At 45.3% G+C, this 19,202-nt stretch overlaps 1 protein-coding gene across 5 annotated transcripts in view; it reads right to left on the minus strand.

Annotated features, from left to right (window-relative positions):
- Positions 1 to 19,202, minus strand: part of LOC142085817 (WD repeat and FYVE domain-containing protein 1) — a 54,937-nt gene that overhangs the window by 1,669 nt on the left and 34,066 nt on the right. For 3 of the 5 annotated variants that reach the window (XM_075158186.1, XM_075158190.1, XM_075158191.1), the window contains 2 exons: positions 2,219 to 2,397; positions 880 to 988 (listed from right to left, as the gene is read on the minus strand). In XM_075158186.1, coding sequence (XP_075014287.1) covers positions 880 to 988; positions 2,219 to 2,397 — 288 coding nt within the window. Of the gene's footprint in view, positions 1 to 879; positions 989 to 2,218; positions 2,398 to 4,419; positions 4,636 to 16,141; positions 16,226 to 19,202 lie in introns of those variants that run through there. The other 2 variants (XM_075158192.1, XM_075158193.1) reach the window with 2 other exon arrangements.

A 19,202-nucleotide genomic window follows, 5' to 3' on the forward strand; every position in this document is an offset into this window, starting at 1 on the left:
CATATGCACTCTCGTGGCAGGTAGCAGGGTGAAGAAAGATACTGCATATTATGTAATATTGCAGCTTCTGCACATATTCTCTTCACATATATAGCCTAGACTTAGAGCGAAGATATTCCATTTATTATATTTTATATAGTACACTACATTCATACTGGTTTTCAGAGAACAAAGCTGACTTCCTAGCCTACTAACCTTACAACAGGTCTTATATAGCACTTGTAATATGGGTTACGTACATTCACGCACAGTTTCACAGAGCAAGACAAATTCCCTGTCCTAGTGACCTTACAGTCACCAACTGCTTTTTTGTTTTGAGGCTGTACAAACGTGAGACATGGCACAGTGATTTAAATAAGAGATGAATTAAGGTAGTGGGAACAATTTAAAAAACATTCATAGAAAAGATGGGTCTCTTGTAGTCTTTAAAGACTTACTGAAAGACTTATTTGGACCTTCTTCAGGTCTTTCCTTTAAAAAACCCGCACTTTATCTTTTTCCTCTTTGTATGTCCTTAATTGTTACATAATATTGTGAAACAAACAAAACCAGTTTATCTGAAGATGTCAGGAGAGAGAATTAAAGTACTGTCACCCAGGGTTTTTTAAAGTAATTTTCCTCAAGCTTTCCCCTCAAATTCTGTTCCAAGATAGACATACAAATCATAAAGATTAATTTGGGAAGGGGGGGGAAGGATAGAAAAACGATCTTATGATAGTTTCAATACTATTTTATAAAATATTCTAATAATGAATTTCACTCTGGATTGAGAGAGTCTACGGGGCAAGTAGTGCAGATGGAAACATGAAGCAAAACAGCTTCAGATAACTGTTTATCAGACAGCCAGGAATGCAGTTCATGGGAGAAAGTGAAACCTACGTTTCCAAAGTATCTGTCCAGAAGCTCTACGTATCGATGAACGACCTCTAGTGTCAGGAGCTCATTATCCTGGTCTTCTATTGCACAACAGAAATACAAACTAGCGTACCTAGGGAAACAAAGGCAAAAACATGAGAGTGAACAGCTGGATCCTCAGTGCTCTGCTCGTCTCTTAGAAGTTAAGCAAATGACAGTTAATGTCTATCTGGTTTCTAAAATAATCATTTTCTTTCATTCTTATAGTGTCCCAGAGAACACTTAAAAAGATCAGATCATTTAAACAAATTATTAATTTAGAAAAACAAACTCCACCTTAGCAAAGTGGGATACCTCCAACACTGGTCTTAACACAACAAACAGTGAATCAGTTGTACTTTAAGGTCTCCCTCACCTGCTGCAATAGCGCTACAGTAAGTGGGGTTAATTAAAAGGTAGAATGAGTTACTGCTTTTTATTAAAAAATAAAAATAAAGGCAAAAATAAAGGTGGAAGGAGTTACATCTCAGCAAGCCTGCTGGCTATCAAATAACTGAAAGTGTTTTACATAGGGCCAGAAAGTATGAAACTGCTTAGACCAAAAAATCTTCATAACTAACTTGCAGCAAAACTTTATGTTTAAATCAACCCAAGATGGGACTAACAATCTACGTCAACTTTCTGGTGCTGTGACTGGAGGCCCAACTTGTCACAGCATCTGGTCAGATGATTACATCCATCACTTCACAGCATGGAACTCAATTTTTGCTAAATAGGAGATGCCGTTTCATTTGTACAGTGTGCTATACTTTTAAGGCTACTTTTGTTTGCTGCAACTTTACAACAATTAACAGGCGGTTAATGCTAAGCATCATGTAACTGGGGACCAGTGATTTGTTTCGAAAAGGAAACGGGAATTAACACTTTCCAGAGCAACAAGTATTTCAAAGACAAAATTTGACAAAATGTTGAAAGTGCCTCAGAACAGTTCCTGCAACCTCCTGAAGAGCCTGGTAAAGCCCAGCACACGTCTCAGCAGGCTACCTTGGGGAATTAGAAGGAGCAGTGAAGCCTACAGCCTTCTAACAGAATTTCAACCACTAATACTTAATAGGTTACTCCCGTTTTTCTCATCTGACAGATTGTGCAAGTATTTTTCATCCCACAATTTACCCTGCTGATTTATCCAAGGACTCTGTGCTGTTATACACAGTTAGATTGCCGATGGCAGGCTCCTACTAGCTTAGTCTAGCACTTAGGGTTTTGTTTGCTGTTTTTCTTAAAGTGCGCCTTTATTTTTCCTCTTCTAGCACGTGTTATTTGTATGAATAGCAATTATATGTTCTCATAAAATTACTCACACCTTTTGTAAACAAGCTTGAGGTCTTTCCAGTCAACAAAACTACTTGTTTTTTGATTGCGAGACAAAATAATCTGAACAATTTCTCGAATGATCTTTTTCTTCTCTTTATCAGGTAGCGTCGTATACCATTTCTGAAGCCTTAATTTCCCCTGCCGACTGAACAGCAGTATAAAGTGTATCTAAAGTAAACAAAGCAACATGGTTAATGCCGGGGCCATGGCCAGAGAAGACCATTCCTCTGCCTGCCGCTGGAAATCTGCAATGCCCTTAATGAGGGCATCTCCAGCCCTGGTGTGACGTTTGGATGTGGCGTCAGTGAGGTCTGGGGGAGGCTGAGCGTGGGAGCCGAAATCCCCCCCCTCCTGTTTCTTCCCGCCGCAGCTCTCCCCTCCCTGTGAGGCCTCTTCCCCTACGCATCCCCTTTGCATCCTCTCCCACCCGTCCTCCCTTACCTTGTGCAAACAGCAGCTTTGCTTCCTATTCTGCCACTTCCCTGGGGAACAGGAGGAGCATCACCACTTTGCAGCGGTGAGAAGAGGGCCCCAGCCCCACCTCCAGCAAGATTAGACACCTTAGTGAAGGGAGTAAAGATTTATATACAACAGGGCTAGGGAGATCAAGGATACAGTGGCACAAGACTTGAAATATGTATATCTAGATAGTAATCACAATCACTAACAATTCTGGTATTGCACTATTTCAGATCACAAACAAAGCTGCATGTTCCTAGAAGAGGAACCAAAGAAAGGAGCAGAAGAAACCAACTGCTTTGGAAAGGGAGCTAGACTAGTTTTGCTAAAGAAATCACCAGATTGTGAAACACAGATGACTCTGATGACAAAGGACAGACTCACGACTGAGGATATTACATTAAATAAAGCACGATATATACACTGTTCTAAAATTTCAATTTTAAAGCTAATCATAATTTTACATGGTTTGGCCCATGATTTTTTCATGCTTAGCATTGGCAGTATTATGCAGTGGGCCTTTGGGAGAAAAGTATCAATTCACATTTATACAAATACTTTTATTAGCAGATTAAAATAACTGACCACACTAAGTCTTTAAGCAGTACAGTAAGTCATCTGCCCACAGCACAGAAATGGCTTTAAGAATGCAGGAAATCTATCTGAAGATGACATCCATCTCAATGGGACGTCCTCTGCTAAATGGAAAAAAAAAAAACCAACTTAGCAGGGATAGAGATGCTTCCAATGGCTGAAGACACTGTGAACTGCCCTGTCCTTGACAGGCGTCCCCGGCGCTTTCTCACCAGTACCAATGCTTGGAGGCCAGGGACTTGCAGGAAGGGTGTCTAGCCAGAGTCACAGCCATGTGCACGATGACAGGCACACTGCCACCTGCCCGTACCGTGCCCGAGACAAGGCTTCCCCTGAAGCACAGGAGCCTCATTTTCCTCACTTGCTCCCGATCCCTGCCAACTCTCAACAGAAGAGCTGGCAGGTCCCTTGCCACATCCCATTTCCATTAACCTAGCCTTACTTTTCCCTATAGCTTCTCAATCTACACCCTAATCCCTTCTCCTTGTTTTCTATTACCTATACTTCCCCATCACTCCATCTCCCCAGTGAGGATTAAAGTTAATGTTCACAATTACTATCAAGATTACAATGCAGATTTCTGTAAAGACAAAATCATTCTACGTTCTGATGAAGTCCAAGCAGAGAAGTGCACCAGAGAAGCTTCTATGTAAAAGGAAAAAAAAAAAAAAAAGCTACTGGATTTTAAACAAAGCATTCATTCATTCAAAATTCAGAACAATTCTCTAGCTATTAAGTCACATAGTTGTTGAGTAGTGTGGAGATGAGAGTTCTGACTATATTGAGAAAGACTTCAAATGTGGGATCATTTTAGGAAAAGGTGGACTGTTTTATTCATATGTGCCTGTGGCAGGATCTACTGCTGGAAATATGGCTCTTGCCATCATTAGTCTAATGTGCTTGATAAAATTACAAGGATTTTGTAGCTGCCTTGTATTGAGTCCTGTAATACTCTCCAGATGAGCTTTCTAAATAAAAACAATTATGCTGCTGGCAGTACACATGGCCTGATTGCAGTGAAGATCAAAGCACCATGTTCTTGCCTTTCTCTGTTCATATTACCAGCTGGGTTTTGACATGGTAATATTCCAGCTGTCAGGGTTACCCCTTCTGAGTAGATGAAGGGACACTACTTACTGTCCATACACTTGTCCACTGAGAGGAGCTGGATGAATGAAAGACTATTTTGCTTGCTGCACAGCACATTAACTCCAAAGCCTTTGTAAAGATGAGTGCATTTCGAAAAGCAGAGCATAGGTCCTGCAGATAAAAGCAGGTCAGCAGGTCTCCATTTAAAAGCAATCAGGCACAGGTAGCAGCTATTTGATAACCAAATTTCTAAAAATATGGTGAATCAGATAGCAGAGGATGATCATACTCGATTGAAAATGCAGGGAATTAGTCAATGAATCTCTATCAAAAGCTGACGGCATGTTCAGCATAACAAGATCGTGCTATTTGAGACATCCTCAGGAAGAAATATATTTGCCTGCAGTGCTTCAATAGGGAAAGATAATAAAAGGGTATTCTGGTTTAGGTTCAGCTGTTGGACCCAACAGACCTTAAATCTCTCCAGGAGAGCAACATTATGCCTCTAAAAGGTTAAATACCAACAAGCCAGGGAATTACTGTGAATATTACCACCATTTTCTGCTGATTAGTTTACTTCAGGATGTTATGTTTCACCCATAGGAAAGTGAGCTGCTCTCCATTTACAATTGTTTTGAAAACTCCGCTGTTTCTTATAAAGATGCAGTTGATGTTTCACCACCACATTCATGAACAGAGACAACATTCTTTGCAATCAGAAAATATCCATTAATGGTCTTAAATGCATCAAGATTCGTACACAAGCTTCAAAAATCCAATCTTTTGGGTCTCCCATCCCACTGTTTCATATGCAGAATACAACTGCATACCTCAAGGCAATTTTACTATTATAGAAATATATACAGCTAGAAAATAGGCAAGAGCCTCTACTGCAGTCCATTTCTAATTTTACAGTCCTCAGCAAAATAGCGTACCCTCAAGCCTAGGTACGTATTACTGGCCAGCTGAGAGCTCCTGTAACAAAACAACGTATTAGAAAGTTGCAGATACTTCGAAGAGAAAATATTGAGGGTTTTTTTTCTCTTTTGACTCTTCTTCCTTTTTCTAAAGTCCATTCAATCTGGGGAACTCTCTAGGAGGTAAATAATACTACATTCTCAAGAGTTTAAATGGCTTAATTCCTGTAAGTGTAAGCATCCAGTTGCTATAGACCTGGTTTCATTCAGTTCAGCTTTGCTCTGCCCAGCTACACGGATGTGATACAACACATTCCTCACTCTCATAGCTCTGTTCATTACAGCTCACTGGATTTTGATGCATCAATAAACCTCAAACACAAATCTAACAGCTCATCTGTTCCTTGCTCCTTGACTGTGAAAACATATTTGCTTTCCTATAGTGCTAATAACAAGATGGCTGTTGACTAAGGAATTTTTGGTTGGTTTTCAGCAGCCAAACTACAAATAGAGGTAGATTATCCTGCAATGTTTTCCTCATCTTTGAAAGTTCTAATTCCTGAGGAAAACAAGGGCAAATGACTTGCTTCAAGCAAAATACCTTTGAAGCCGGGCTCTTGGTTTCCTTTCCTGCCATTCCAGGGCGTGCTGGCAGTGACTAACAGTCACCAGACCCAGGGGCGACGCCAGAGGGAATTTTTAGGTTCAAGCCTGAGTGGGTCGGGATGAGGAGTGCAGTTCCTATGAGAGCATCGGCTGCCTTCACAGGCGGAGTCTGTAGGAGACAAGCTTTGGTCTGGGAGACGAGTGTGATTTTATTAGCTTGTTTTACTAAATCAGACCCAACCACTTACAGCACTGTGCAAAATGGTCTCCATAAACGTCAGTAAGTAGCCTAAATGACTGCATTTTATATTTGTAGGCCATTATTTTCTAGTTAGAAAAGTAGGGTTTTTTTTAAACCAAGTATTTAAACCAGGTATCTAAACCTGAACTCTATCCCCTTCTCATGCATCTCCGAATCAATTGCAGCTGTAAGTTGTGTAACAGGTCAGAAAGTTATGGGGCTTCTGTTTTATCGAGATCTACAAAACTGTACCAGGATAACAAACAACACCTTTAGTTTCAGGGCTACAAAAAAATCAAATGGTAGACTTTGACGTGAAATAATTTAACAGTAAGTAGAACAGACATCAAAAATGCAAAATACAGAAGGTTTACATGTTCACAAACGGCAAATGTAAGAGAAATATGTAAAACTAATGCACACTGTGATTTTTTTTCCACCTGCCTTGGGAGATCTTTTCCCTCCTTTTGCTAATGGGTTCTCATGATCTGACAAGCAGCTCACCCAAGCTTGTCCCCTGGACTGTTCCCTGCCGAGACTGGAGGTCCACTTTGGTGCAGCCTTCCCCAGTAGTTGGCCATTTCACACTCCAGACTGATCAAACACTTTACAGTTGGCTCACTGGTTTCAAACTTGGACTATTTGTTGCTTCTACAGAGGTTTTAAAGCTTAACCTAATCTGTCCTGCAACATTTAGGCGACTGTCTAAAGGACTGCAGACTATATTCTATTACATACAGAACAAACCAGCTATAGGGATATCAAATAAAGACGACTACACGGGAAGACAAAGCAGCTTTCCTGACTCCCAGGGTCATTTCTCCAGTTTACTGTCCAATGACATAAACATGCAAAAAGATTTCTTCCTGCGAGTGAACTCCAGGGGTCAAAGCAGTGAGGCTCTAATTCCCCCCACTGTAAGAAGAACATGCGCTAGAAATGCTTCTCCTCCTCCTGTAATTCAACCTGCATAACATTTGCCGACTGGTTTCAAACCTGTTCTGTGGCATCTGGCTGCTCCGGGTCCCTCAGGGGGGAAGGACAGGGAAGCGGGAGGACTCCACAGAGCCTAAGGGGAGGGAAGGCAGAAGAGGAGATGGCGGCTGGAAGACTGAAAAGCAAGCATCCTTCTCTTTCCTGGGTGCTTGGCTGGGCAAGGATTTGCTCGGCTAGACAGCTCTGTCACTGCAGCAGCACTGAGTTTAGGCTCTGCTTCAGCTGTAACCTTTCCGAATTAAGAGCCCTCCCAAATCAGTCACCTTTATAAAACAGAAAGATTCCTGAAATTCACAAGTTAACTAAAATTTGCAAATTAGGAATTACTATCCTAAAACAGACAGCTTGGCAGAAATCGGAAACTCTAAGTTTTTCTTAAAAACTTTCTGTTTAAGCCTGCTGCTGCCAGTAGGGCAACGGGCAATATATGGTGTGCTAATAAAGAAAAACTCATGGACCACATAAAAAGGGAAATGAGATGAAAAAAGCCACACCTTCAGCTGCTGACATGACAACGGCTGCTGACAGAAGCCTGGGGAAAACCAGACTGACTGGCTGTACCCGGTGGAGAGGAAGCGACTTTTTATCATAAAGTTCTCTTTTAACTTATTCTGACTCCCTTGAAGCCTGCTTGATCTTCTGGCACTGTTTTAGTCTAGTTGAGTTCATATTCTGCTTATCTTTTACTATTTTTCATTCTTTCCTCTGATATGAAAGAATGTATTTCTCAACATAGACAGCTGTCCAGAATTTTTTTATTAGGATTTATTTCTACATCACATCTGAAAATGAACAAAACCTACTTTCATTAAATTGTTTCTTTTAAAAAGTATGAACATCCAAATTATTCCAGCCATTAGCTGATTGTTTTCTCTCCAAAACATTTCAAGAATAAAAAATTCCTTTTAGTTTCTGCTTTGTTTAGTGGTTTTTTTTAGAGGGATGGAAGTAAATACTGAAATTTTTTTAAAAAATTAATAGTTATACTGTGAACACCCAGATGGTTTGGAATGCCAGGCGTTTAGGGTGAAATGAGAAAGATGTACTGAACGGACAACTATTGACCTAATGTATTAACAATCTAGCCACATCAGAAAGAGACAGAATAACATCACGCTGAAGTATATATTGGTATTCTGCTGCTGCACGAAGTCCCCATCTGGCTACTGACCTTTAATACATACCCTCTGGGGTTTCAGGGACTTTTAAAGCAATTATGTAAAATCCAAAACAGGCTACTTTATTAAAAATATTCATTTCCTTACTTCTTTACTCTGTTACTAAAACTTTTATTCACAGCAGCGCAGAAGCTGACAGATATGTTTGTTAAATACTGTAGAATCTCAGCTTTAAAATTTAAAACACATATTCAGTCTGTATGATGTAAGCAAATAAGAAAAAAGAAAATAAGTGGAAAAAACAGCAACACAAAAATACCGAAGTAGCGCATTGCTGCCTAACTGGCACAGAATTCTTTCTCGCTTAATCTCCATTAGGAACATTTCTGAACAATTTCCCCTAAACAATACATCCAAAGTCCACACAATAAAAGCTGTGCCAGATCATTACAGGCACACGTGACTATAGTTACACATTGATTTTATGCTTTCCATTATGCAGAAGTCTTATCTTAGTACTGAACATTTTAAATTGACCAGCATGCTAGCATTTAAAGGACATTTACACTATATAGTATTGATCCAGCCAACAACCTTCTTGATAGCCTCACTTGAGTTAAATAAAACTGTAATCAAAACAGCATAGCTGAACTCAAGTTCTGAACCAAAACCATCTTAAAGTTCCTCACTTCTGATCCCTGCCTAAGGATCAGTAAACAAAGCTCAAGGAAACCGTAAGTGCCCCACAAGCTCCCTCTGGCTCTGCTCCCGCTTATCGCTGCCTCTAGCAGGTCTAGTCCTCCCAACCTTGGCTCATTTCTCATAAACCAGTAGCATTCCTTCAACAACGTCCTTCCTACAGTACAGGCATGCTTGTGCCTCCTCCTCGCAGGCTGCCAGGCGTCCCACCAACAGCGAAGCCGGGTTTCCAGCACCTCTCCGGAGAGGAGAGACAGCACAGCTTCCCAAGATAGCTCCCAAGATGTAGATGCAGGCAATGACATCCAGTTTTTACAGAGGATAATTATTCTCAGTTTTCATGAATTGGTGCTTTTTTATTCCTGCAAGTGGAATTACTCCAGTTTATAGGCAATAAGCAAGAACAGATCCAGGCAGAGAGTTTGCATAAAGTCTGCCTCAAACTCTGCAACTTGAGAGCAGGCCAGTGACCGCACTACAGCCGTGTGAACCAGCGAGGCGGCACCCACATCTTCAGTCTCGGCTCCGGGGACCGACAGTTGCAGGGATGCTAGCTGGCTCACCCTGCAGAAAGCTGCACGGTTTGAAGACATTCAGAACAATTATTAACTAGGTGATCACATCCCTTCTGCCTCCTGGGCTGGGCTCTCAGAGGTGTTTTTACTTGTTTATACCTTTTTGGGAGGCAGTGGAAATCTTCATTAGGTTACTAGAAGGAGGAGGAGACGGGGAGAGGCTGAACAAGCTGCCGAGAGCTACCCCAACTCACTATAACTCCCAGTGTACTTCACAGTCATTTTCCCAGTCTGTTCCTTGAACACCTGGTGAAGAAACAGAGCTAAAATCTAGCCTAATGGGCTCTGGCAAAAGGTGCAGCCTCTTTTATTCTCATTCCAGTTTGTCTTGTCAGGTATTTCCAAAGCCCTGCTATGTGAAGGCACTGCAGTTCCCTTCCCTTGCCTCTGACGTTTCAAAGTTAAAAAACTTTGCTCTGGGACAGGGCAGGCACACCAGAAGGTGACAAGTTTCCCCGGCTCCTCAGCCAGCTGACAGACAGTGCTTCAGCCCGGGGACACCCGTGCCTGGTGGAGCAAGAACACTGCAGGTCTGCAGCAGCCTCACCCCCATTCCTCCAGCTCCCAACAAAGATGCTCATGGAAAACCTGAGCTCTGGGAGGACCAAAGGCACACGTGAGTTAGGAACACATTTGTGAATGACTTTGAAAAAGCATGGGAGTAATTTTTTGGAAACACTGAAACATTTAATTTAGGCATTTTCAATAGATAAATTCTCAATTTTCCCTTTTAAAATGGCACTTTTTAATTAAGGTAAAAAAACAACATGTATTTAATAACCTAAACATGAAAGAAGCAACCATGTTTTACGGAAGGAAGGGCCAGAGCACAGGATCTCACAAAACACTTTGTTGGCCCAAAATTTAGCCTCCAGAATGAAAATGTGGACCAAAAATTAATTCTGCTATTCATCCGGGTGTTGTCATGAGACTTGGAGGAAAGGAAACGCCTCAGGTACTGCCCCTTCCTATCTCCCGGGCCTGGTGGCTGTTGAGTTGTGACGGTTTCATGTAGCCATTCCCATGGCTTTTCTAGAGCTCAGAGCAGACAACCACTCACCCAACACTTCACACATTCTCATTCCAGCATGCAGCATTGCAAGACAAAGGCACAACATGATAAATTTCTGCATTTTCACCAAACAGAAATTATTCCGTTTCTCATTCCTTCACAGTTTGTGTCTTATTGCTCGCCTCAGGGGACTAAACAGAGGGTGATGACCATACAGGAGTTCCTGCGCTGGCTAACGAGCCATCGAGAACTGCAAGTGTCTGAGCAAAACTACCTTCAAGCTCTAACGGCAAGCAGAAAGGCAACAACAGGCATGTACTGGCCGGTGAAAAGCGATTTTAATGCCCTCTCTTCTCTTCTCAGGTCTGATCAGAGGATAGCAGATGGACATCCTGTATAAATTCAGCAAGTTAGAGAAGAAAAACTGGAAGACTGGTACACAGAGATATTGAGAAACATAAATCCAGGACATACGAGGCCAGAAAGACATGTCTGGCCAGAAAGGCACGTCAAGCTTGCCTTCAAACACACAAATGTAAATTTTATCCTCCCATCCTACCCCAGTGACTCTGCACGCTATATTTCTACTCACAAATGAAATACCATTTGTGCATGACTGGGTCTTGCACCTCCCTAAACTTCAACATCTGCAAAGATGCAAAGGCCCAGGGGTGGCCACTCAAGAAAGCATACACCCAAAGCAGCCAAGTAAATGCAGATGACAGCCTGTAGGAACAGGACAGTAGGGAAATGAAAGGGCAGGGATGGTAATTAGTAGCTGTGCATATATGATACAGAAAGAATTCTTTTTACAGGAGCAGTACGGTTTTAATTTAGGCATCACTGGGAAGACTACCACTGGCTCTCATAAATGCTTGAGGTATATGCCGAAGCATAGATCTTGTAAGTACTTCGGCGAGGAGCAGCTTTACCTGCCCTCCCTGACCCATCAGTTTCCTCAGTACTGTCATCATTTTGTCCCTTTGCTGCTCTTGCACGTAACTGATGTCTTCCGAAGGCAGAAGGTCTATGGGATGGTTTATAAAGCATGGGATTTTCAAGCAATTAGAGTAAAGATATAGAAAAGCAGCAAACATTTTACATGGTCCACATGCTTGGCAGCATTTTCTTGCCTCCTCACAGCCCCAGCTGCCCATTACCCCTCCAGCCCTCTTCCTGCATTTGCCTACCCCAGATGCCACGGCTTTCTCCAAAGCCCTCCAGGCACTCCACATCCTAGTAACTCCTGGCTCCCGGACATACCTACAGTTTTCTTATTTGTGAGTGAAAATATAAAAAAAATGACTTAAGCAAAGAATCAGCCGATGATCTCACATTTCTTTTGCTTTCTGGAAATGAGGTTATTACCCTGAGACAGTGAAGTGCGCATCGCAAGTACTGCATAGCCAGCCAGTCCAGAGCGGTCTCTAGTACAACAGTGACAATCTGTAATGACAGTGAGTACTTGAGAGAGAACATCCAAAACTGGAAGAGGATCGCCTCAACAGTCAGAGATTACAGACTTCCTGAGAAGAACCCCAAAAACCATTTTTCCTAGCAAATCCCACAAAATAGTATTCAAAAGTCCAACGGAATGAGGGGGAGTAACTGAATACCAGATTATGGATCACCCTCTGAGAGAACTCTGATCTGAGCAGCTTCCAGAAGGGGATGTGTAAAACCATTCTGGTAATCCCGTCTCCAGGAATCACAGGTTTAAGGATTCAGGGCCAGCAACTGCATCCAGACAACCCACCTGCGGACCCATCCTCTATGAACTGCCTAACTACTAGGACACCCACAGCACCCTTAGCAGTGGATTAAAAACATGCATCTACACTGCGTGAAAAAGTATTCCCTTTTGTTTTCTTTACATTTAGTGCCTAAAAATTTCACAGGATGTCCCCTGGCACTTCTTGTAGCAACCGTTCTTTATAGCATTCGTGATTTCATGTATTTCTATCACTTCCCTTGTAGTCATCTCTTTCCAAGCTGAAAAGTCTATCTACTCAGGATCTTCTAAAAAGGATGCAATTCCATTACCATTATCTACTCCCACACTAATAGTTCACTACAAGATAAATAAACAAAGAAATAGCACATGCATGACTTACTTTTTTTTCCATGTAGAACGCTGACTTAAACCACAAGAATCATTTATTTGTAATTTTCTCTCCTTCCCTCATCTATTCTAATCTGCTGCCCTTCTTGTCTTTCAGAGGTAAATGCCTAGAGGCAAAGTTCATCATCTTTGCTAGGCCAATACACAGCTGTATCACAGAGTGGAAAAAAGCAGTTATTCTTCGAACTGTAGACAGTAAATTCTGTGCAGCATTGAAAACATCTTTTGCAGATCTGTGTCTATTTTAACGATTAAGGGCATTGAGACTGTTGGTGAGGTCAATATTCAGAATAGCTGAGAGTTCATTTCCAAACACCAAGCAGGTGTCAGCAGGTGCAGTCACTTCAACTAATATTTCCACCAAAAGCTTCTAGATCAGTGACTGGTATCAGATGTCTTGCTAAGTGGAGACAGTGCTTGCCAACTCCTTTTCTATTCAGGCCAAGTACATTTTTAGAGCCCCTGTGCTCAATGGGAGTCTTTTGGTCTTTTTCTCCAGGGTTTCAGATCATGCCCACAAGTACTAATTTTTCTCACTGTACTGATGAGCAGCACAGGTAGGAGGGAAGCAGGCCCCTTACTATGCGGGCACCAATTCAGCACTCAAAGCTACGCAAGCAGAGCCATGTACTGTCATGAAAGTAACACTGATAACACTGAGGTGGCAGTAGGATCAAGGTGTTGCAACACTTACAGGCATTAAAGACTACAGCAACACATGTCCTTGGGGAAACTAGTAATTTTCTCCTCTCTGCTCTCTCCCTGCTCTTCGACTTTGTTGAGACAGCAATCCTTCAGGACACATCTCTCTGCTGCACCCATATATGTCAGGCAGCAGAATTTAGTCTCTTTTCTGAAAAGTATTTTTTTTTTTAACATGTCACAAAGTAGCAGCTGGGCAGAAAAGCTGCCTTTCTCAGCAGGATGTTAAGTTAGCTTTGCTAAACGGACTCTTTCCTGAAACTTCCCTGGAAATCTGCAGCAGAGCAAACAATTGAAACAACCCTCGTGCTAAGACACGGTACCATTTGCACAGGTACCTTCCATTCGGATCTCAAAACACAGAAAAAAGGTGGCAAGCACAACTATGTCATTCCAAACTGGAGGAACTGATCTACAGAGAGTTTAAATGACCTGTTGAAAGTTCTTCTCTCGTGAGCCTGAATAAGGCTCATTCTTGGTTTGTAACCCAGTAACCCTTATTTGTTGATGCGTAACCCAGTGTAACAACCCCTTAATGGAGACTGGATGACAGACAGAGGAATTTTAAGTAAAAGAGTACCCTGACAAAAGCACCCTTTCATCAGCACAGGAGAACCGGGTAAGGCTGACAGCACTAGTTAACGTAGTAACGCCAGCAAGGGTTTGTACTATGACCTCAGAAAAGGAAAAAAAAATTATTAATTGTAAGAATGCACACTCACCTTATAAAATTATAACAATCAATACAGCAGACAGTCTCCAAATTGCCAATAAACAGCACTATTATAAGCAGCGCTCCCCTGGAACCATCGTGAGTGCTTTGAAAACTGGCATTTGTGAAGCACATGCATCAGGGAGAGTTCGGAGATCAGCTTCCCTGAAATCAGCTCCCATATTTACTGACCTTCAAGGGCAAAATAGGAACTCCAGTTGTTTACATAAGCTTTACCCAAGGGAAGTGGATATGTAGGGCTGTCTCAGGGTGTTACCAGAAAGGTTATATCTATTATGGGGACTTAAGGTGTGGAGACTGCATTACCATCTGTAAATTCATTACCGTGCGTATTCCATTTGCAAATATAATGACAGGTACACCTTTCTAAATACACTAGACTAACACATATTTAGCATTCTGGCTAAACCACAAAGGAACAACAGAGCTCTGCCTTTGAGGATAGAGACAAACAACAAAACTTGGCCTCCGATGAAGGAGTTGAAAGACTTCTGTTCAGCTGCACTGCCAGTAACTGATATTACAGATGCACACAATAGGCCAACTGTGCAAGACAGCAGCTCAGGCATGCTCACAGAACCTGCCCCAAGTCTGAATTATCAAGCTGCGAGATGGTTTCTCAATTAAGAGGCATCACTGACCACCTTACTGCTTGAAAGCCCGCAGTCCTCCTTGGGGAAAATCTAGCCATTATTCTGAGGCTATTGGTCATCACGCTTAACAAAAGAGACTAACCACGGCAAGCTTTTCTGATCCCAACAAACCACCACCGAGCACAGCAGTGGAGAGCCAAAGGGCCTCCCTCCCAGGACGCTGCCTGTCAGCCCTTTAGCCTGAAGGGCTGCTGCCCCCTTCCAAGCTAAAACAAGCCGCTGCTGCCGCCCCTACCCAGCCATGGAGCCGGGTCACACACGCAGACTGGCTGCCAACAGACAACATACAAGGAACAGAACCAGACCCATACACTCTCCCACAGACGCATTACTTGATGGACTGGCAGAGCAAAGTTCCTACAACCCCCATGAGACCAGGCGGTGGAGCAGAGGCACCCAAGCTGGAGGCGAGGCTGCTGCCCAAGCTCTGCACTTACCTGGCACCAGGGAATACACACGGGGAAAAGCTCTTCCCAATGCTCCCGTCACAAGAAAACCCGCTGCCCAACACTGCCGCGCTTTGACACCAGAGCCAGCCAAAAGACACGGATCTGTATGAAACCACATTTGATCCTTCTCCAGGCACCGGAGCCGACTTGAACCTCAGCTCCTCAAGTTACAGGAAGACTTTGTAAAACCTCTCTCTGTAACAGCCTTGTTTTCCTGGTTGGCTACGAAAGGCTGTCAGCGTGACCCGAGCTCACCCCAAGGGTCAGAAGACAGAAAGGAAAAGAATGTAACTTTCATTTCCTCAAAACAGGTGCAAACCTTGTTCCAACCCGCTTGGAAACGGCATTTCTGCTTCTCGGGGCAGCCGGCACAGCCCTAGCAGGCAGGCTGGCACGCGCTTTCTAAAGAACGTATTTTACCTCTATTTAAAGCCAACTCGGATTATTCCAGGAGAGGATTTAAAAAAAGAAAATAAATCCAAGTTTTTCCGGGGCCAGGCACACAAACGAGCCGCTGGCGCCGCGCTTCGGGATGTGCCCCCTCCCCAGGCACACCGAGCCGGGGGTATTCGGATGGCAAAGGCTACCGCGGAGCGGTTCCGCGTGTGAGCCCACCTCCGCGGGGCCCTCGCTTTTTCAGGCAGCGCGCAAACACCCCTGTTTGCTTTAGGCTCTGGGGAGAGCAACGTCCAGGCCGGCCCCGCGGAGGGTCTCCCCCGGGCCAAGCCCCGGCTCTCGGCTCCGGGCGGCGGAACCCCGTCCCCGCGGGCCTGAGGGGAACCGGGGCAGCTCCGCTCCGCCCTGCCTCCGGCCAGCCCCAGCGGGGAAGCCCAGAAAACGCACCCGTCGAGGGAGGCTCCGCCGCCGGCCCCGTCGCGGCACCGGGGGGCGGAAGGCGGCTGCTCCCGCCCGACCCCGGCGAAGTCCGGCGGCCCAGGCCCACTTACCATGGTGTGGCGGCGGCGGCAGGCTGGGAGCCGGCCCGGCCCGGCTGGCTGCCGGCCGCCTCCCTCCTGCCCTGCCTCCCTCCCCGCCCCGCGCCAGGTGAGGCCCCGGGCGCATCGCGCCTTCCCACAATGCCCCGAACGGGAACTCCCCGGGCGCCTCCTCCCCGCCGCCGCCGGGCCGGGGCTCCCGGCGGGGGACACGGGGAAGCCGCGGGGCCGGGACGGGTGGGCAGCGGCTAGCCGACCCGAGACGCCGGCATAGAGTGCGAGAGCGGGGCTGTGAGGGGGAGCGGGCTGCCCGCGCTCCGCCGCCGGCGCGGTGGGCAGAAGGCGTCCCCGGGACCCTGCGGCGTCGGGCTTTCCCGACCGCGGCCTGGTGCGAGAGACCGGCGAACGGAGGCCGTCTGCCACCGGGCCACCGCTTCCCCGTCCTCTGCGCTCCTGGAAGAGGGGAATCAGAGCGTGGGCAAAAGGGCAGTGTTTTGGGCAGAGAGACGGTGCGTGCCCGCGTGCCCACGGCAGCGTGGCCTCCCCGGTGCGCGGCTTCCCTGCAGACCCCTCATTTCTGGGAAGTGAGGGTGCCCACGGCAGGCAGGGCTGCAGAGTCCGCACACGAGGTGGCCCCGGCTGTCACCCTGTACATGCATTAACCGCTCAAAGGGCACCCTTCTCGCCACAGTGAGATAACTGTTTAATAACACAGTTCATGTCCTCCATTGGCTCTAGCGACTCCCCTTCCAAGCATTCAAGCATTCATACCCTAAAGACACTGGTGGAGCTACGGAGGTGACGGCTCTGCAGCCCATCTCCATCAAAATGAAACTCAGATAGTTTAAATACCTTAAATGGCTGGGCTTTGCTAACCTGTGCTTTTTGATGGAGCTGGATGAGAGAGCAAGACATGAGCAGCTCTGCGGGTAGGTCAGCAAATCCCTGTAACCTCTAGCAGGGATTTGCTGATAAGCAGCTGGTGCCAAAAGAATGCGCAACATCCACAGACTCAGCACTTGAATCAAAAGCTCTAAATCCAGGCCTACGGCTTCTCAGGCTCTTGCCAGGAGTCTGATCCAGATGCAAACTACCACATAAGCATAAAATGAGAAGACTTTGGATGTTTAAGTCCCATGTTTGTAGTCTAAAGGAGAGACATTCCCTCAGCAGACAGCATGCATCTTAGCCCCGAGCATGGTGTGTCTGGATTCAGGATATGGTTCTCATCTGCTCTGGGCAGAGCTGTGCCCTGCTCTCGTGTGCAGTGCTAGATGCATCTGAGTCATCAGTGGAAAGGGAAATCCGAAGGAGCGCAGGGACTCTAGGGGACACTGTGGTGTCAATGGCTGACACCAGTGGAACCCCTCTTCAGCCTCAGGCTTCAGCAAAGGGGAGAGGTCTCTCGGTCAAATGCAATTGTGTGTGCATGGCTGAGAGGGCAACTGAGCTGAAATCCGCTCCCAGTTGGAAACGCTTGTTTGCAAGAGCAGAGAGCATATGCAGAGGTGTGCTTCTTACGCTCATTTAACAGTGTGAAGGTAATTTCCACACTTCCCTAAGCATGCATGACCCTCTCTGCCCTCCGTAAGCTTCGATTTGATCTATATAGATACACTGTTCATAGAGCCCTTCACTGCTGCTTGCTCCGTTCTGGTTTCTGTATGTTCCATCCCTGTCCCGCCAAGCAGCACGACGCATGCTGTGCTGTGATGCTGACAGCTGCCGAGTGCTCTGGTTTCACTTCTGGAGTGCACAACACAACGAGTCCCAGCTGCCTACAGATCTCACTGATACTTCATCTGCTCGCTTGCCTCTGGCCTCTTTCGCTTCCTGAGCGCACATCCTGGGCCCATAAAGCAGCACAAGCTACAGACCGCATGAACATGCTCGCCCTTGACCGCACAGCTGTGGTGCGGCACACACCGTGCCACACTGCCAGACAGCACTGGCCTCGCTGGTTTTGCTGGGGCACCATCTTGCCAAATACGTGCTTACTGCTATCAGCATCTGTTAAAGTAGACCAAAACCTTTTGCTAGATTCTCCGAAAGATAGCTGGGATGAGTAAACAGGCCACACGAAGTGCCACAGTACCCATGCTGCCTTCCCCAGGAGGTAAACATTGTGGCTTCCCCACCACCACAGTCGTGCTCCTGTCCCTTGCAGCCCCCAGCTCCACCTACTGCGGCCTATGCAGAACAACAGAGCGCTGGCTCTGCACTTAAACCCCAAACATTCCTCACTGTTGGTGATCGGGGAGTGTCCACAGGTACCACTGCAGCACTGGGAAAGCCACATCTCTGAACACTCGGAACTGGATTTGCCTAACATGCAAGAATGTGGACACCACAGTGCAGTTGTACTATAGACGTGGGACATCAACACTTTCATCTCCGAAATTAATTCGAAATTAAGGGATGAACATTCCCCGCACTCCCCCAGCCCTCCCCCCCCCCAAAAAAAAAGTTTCATGAAAACAACTCTGTTCAGCAGCCTACATTTTACCTAGCTATGTAATTTACTCCAGTGATGGACAATAATTTTTTTTTGCTTAACAACCGTTTCCCAATAATCTTACTTTTCTATGCAAAGACCTTACCTAATTAGGCCCATGAACTCAAGAGAACTAGCCTGCTGCTTTTGTGCTTTTGCAAGTACATCAGAAAGAAAGCAGCAGCAGCAAAAACATCATGCATACAGTGCACATTAACAGCAGTGGCCAACGTCAACCCATTATGGCCAGTCTTGCAGGATAGCAGAGAGAATTTTGCTGCCCTACAGAAACAAGGCTGCAGATATAGGATCATGCCTAAATTAAATGCCTTTCGGCACAGAAAGCCAGGCTGTACTTAATGACTGGCTAACTAGAAGTGGTAAGGAGGTGGAATTCTCCCCTCCCCGCCTCTCTGCCACTAGCACTGTATGCCTGCATAATGGTGTGATAAAGAAGATAGCTCAAACTTCCCAGGTAGGAACTACTGATGGTTATCAGTGTCACACAGCAATGGGAGCAGGGGGAGGCAGCTGTGACACACAGTTGTGCCAGGTGAACTGGTGGGATGATGATATGCC

Source organism: Calonectris borealis, chromosome 9, assembly GCF_964195595.1.
Source record: "Calonectris borealis chromosome 9, bCalBor7.hap1.2, whole genome shotgun sequence".
Classification (NCBI taxonomy): Eukaryota; Metazoa; Chordata; class Aves; order Procellariiformes; family Procellariidae; genus Calonectris; species Calonectris borealis.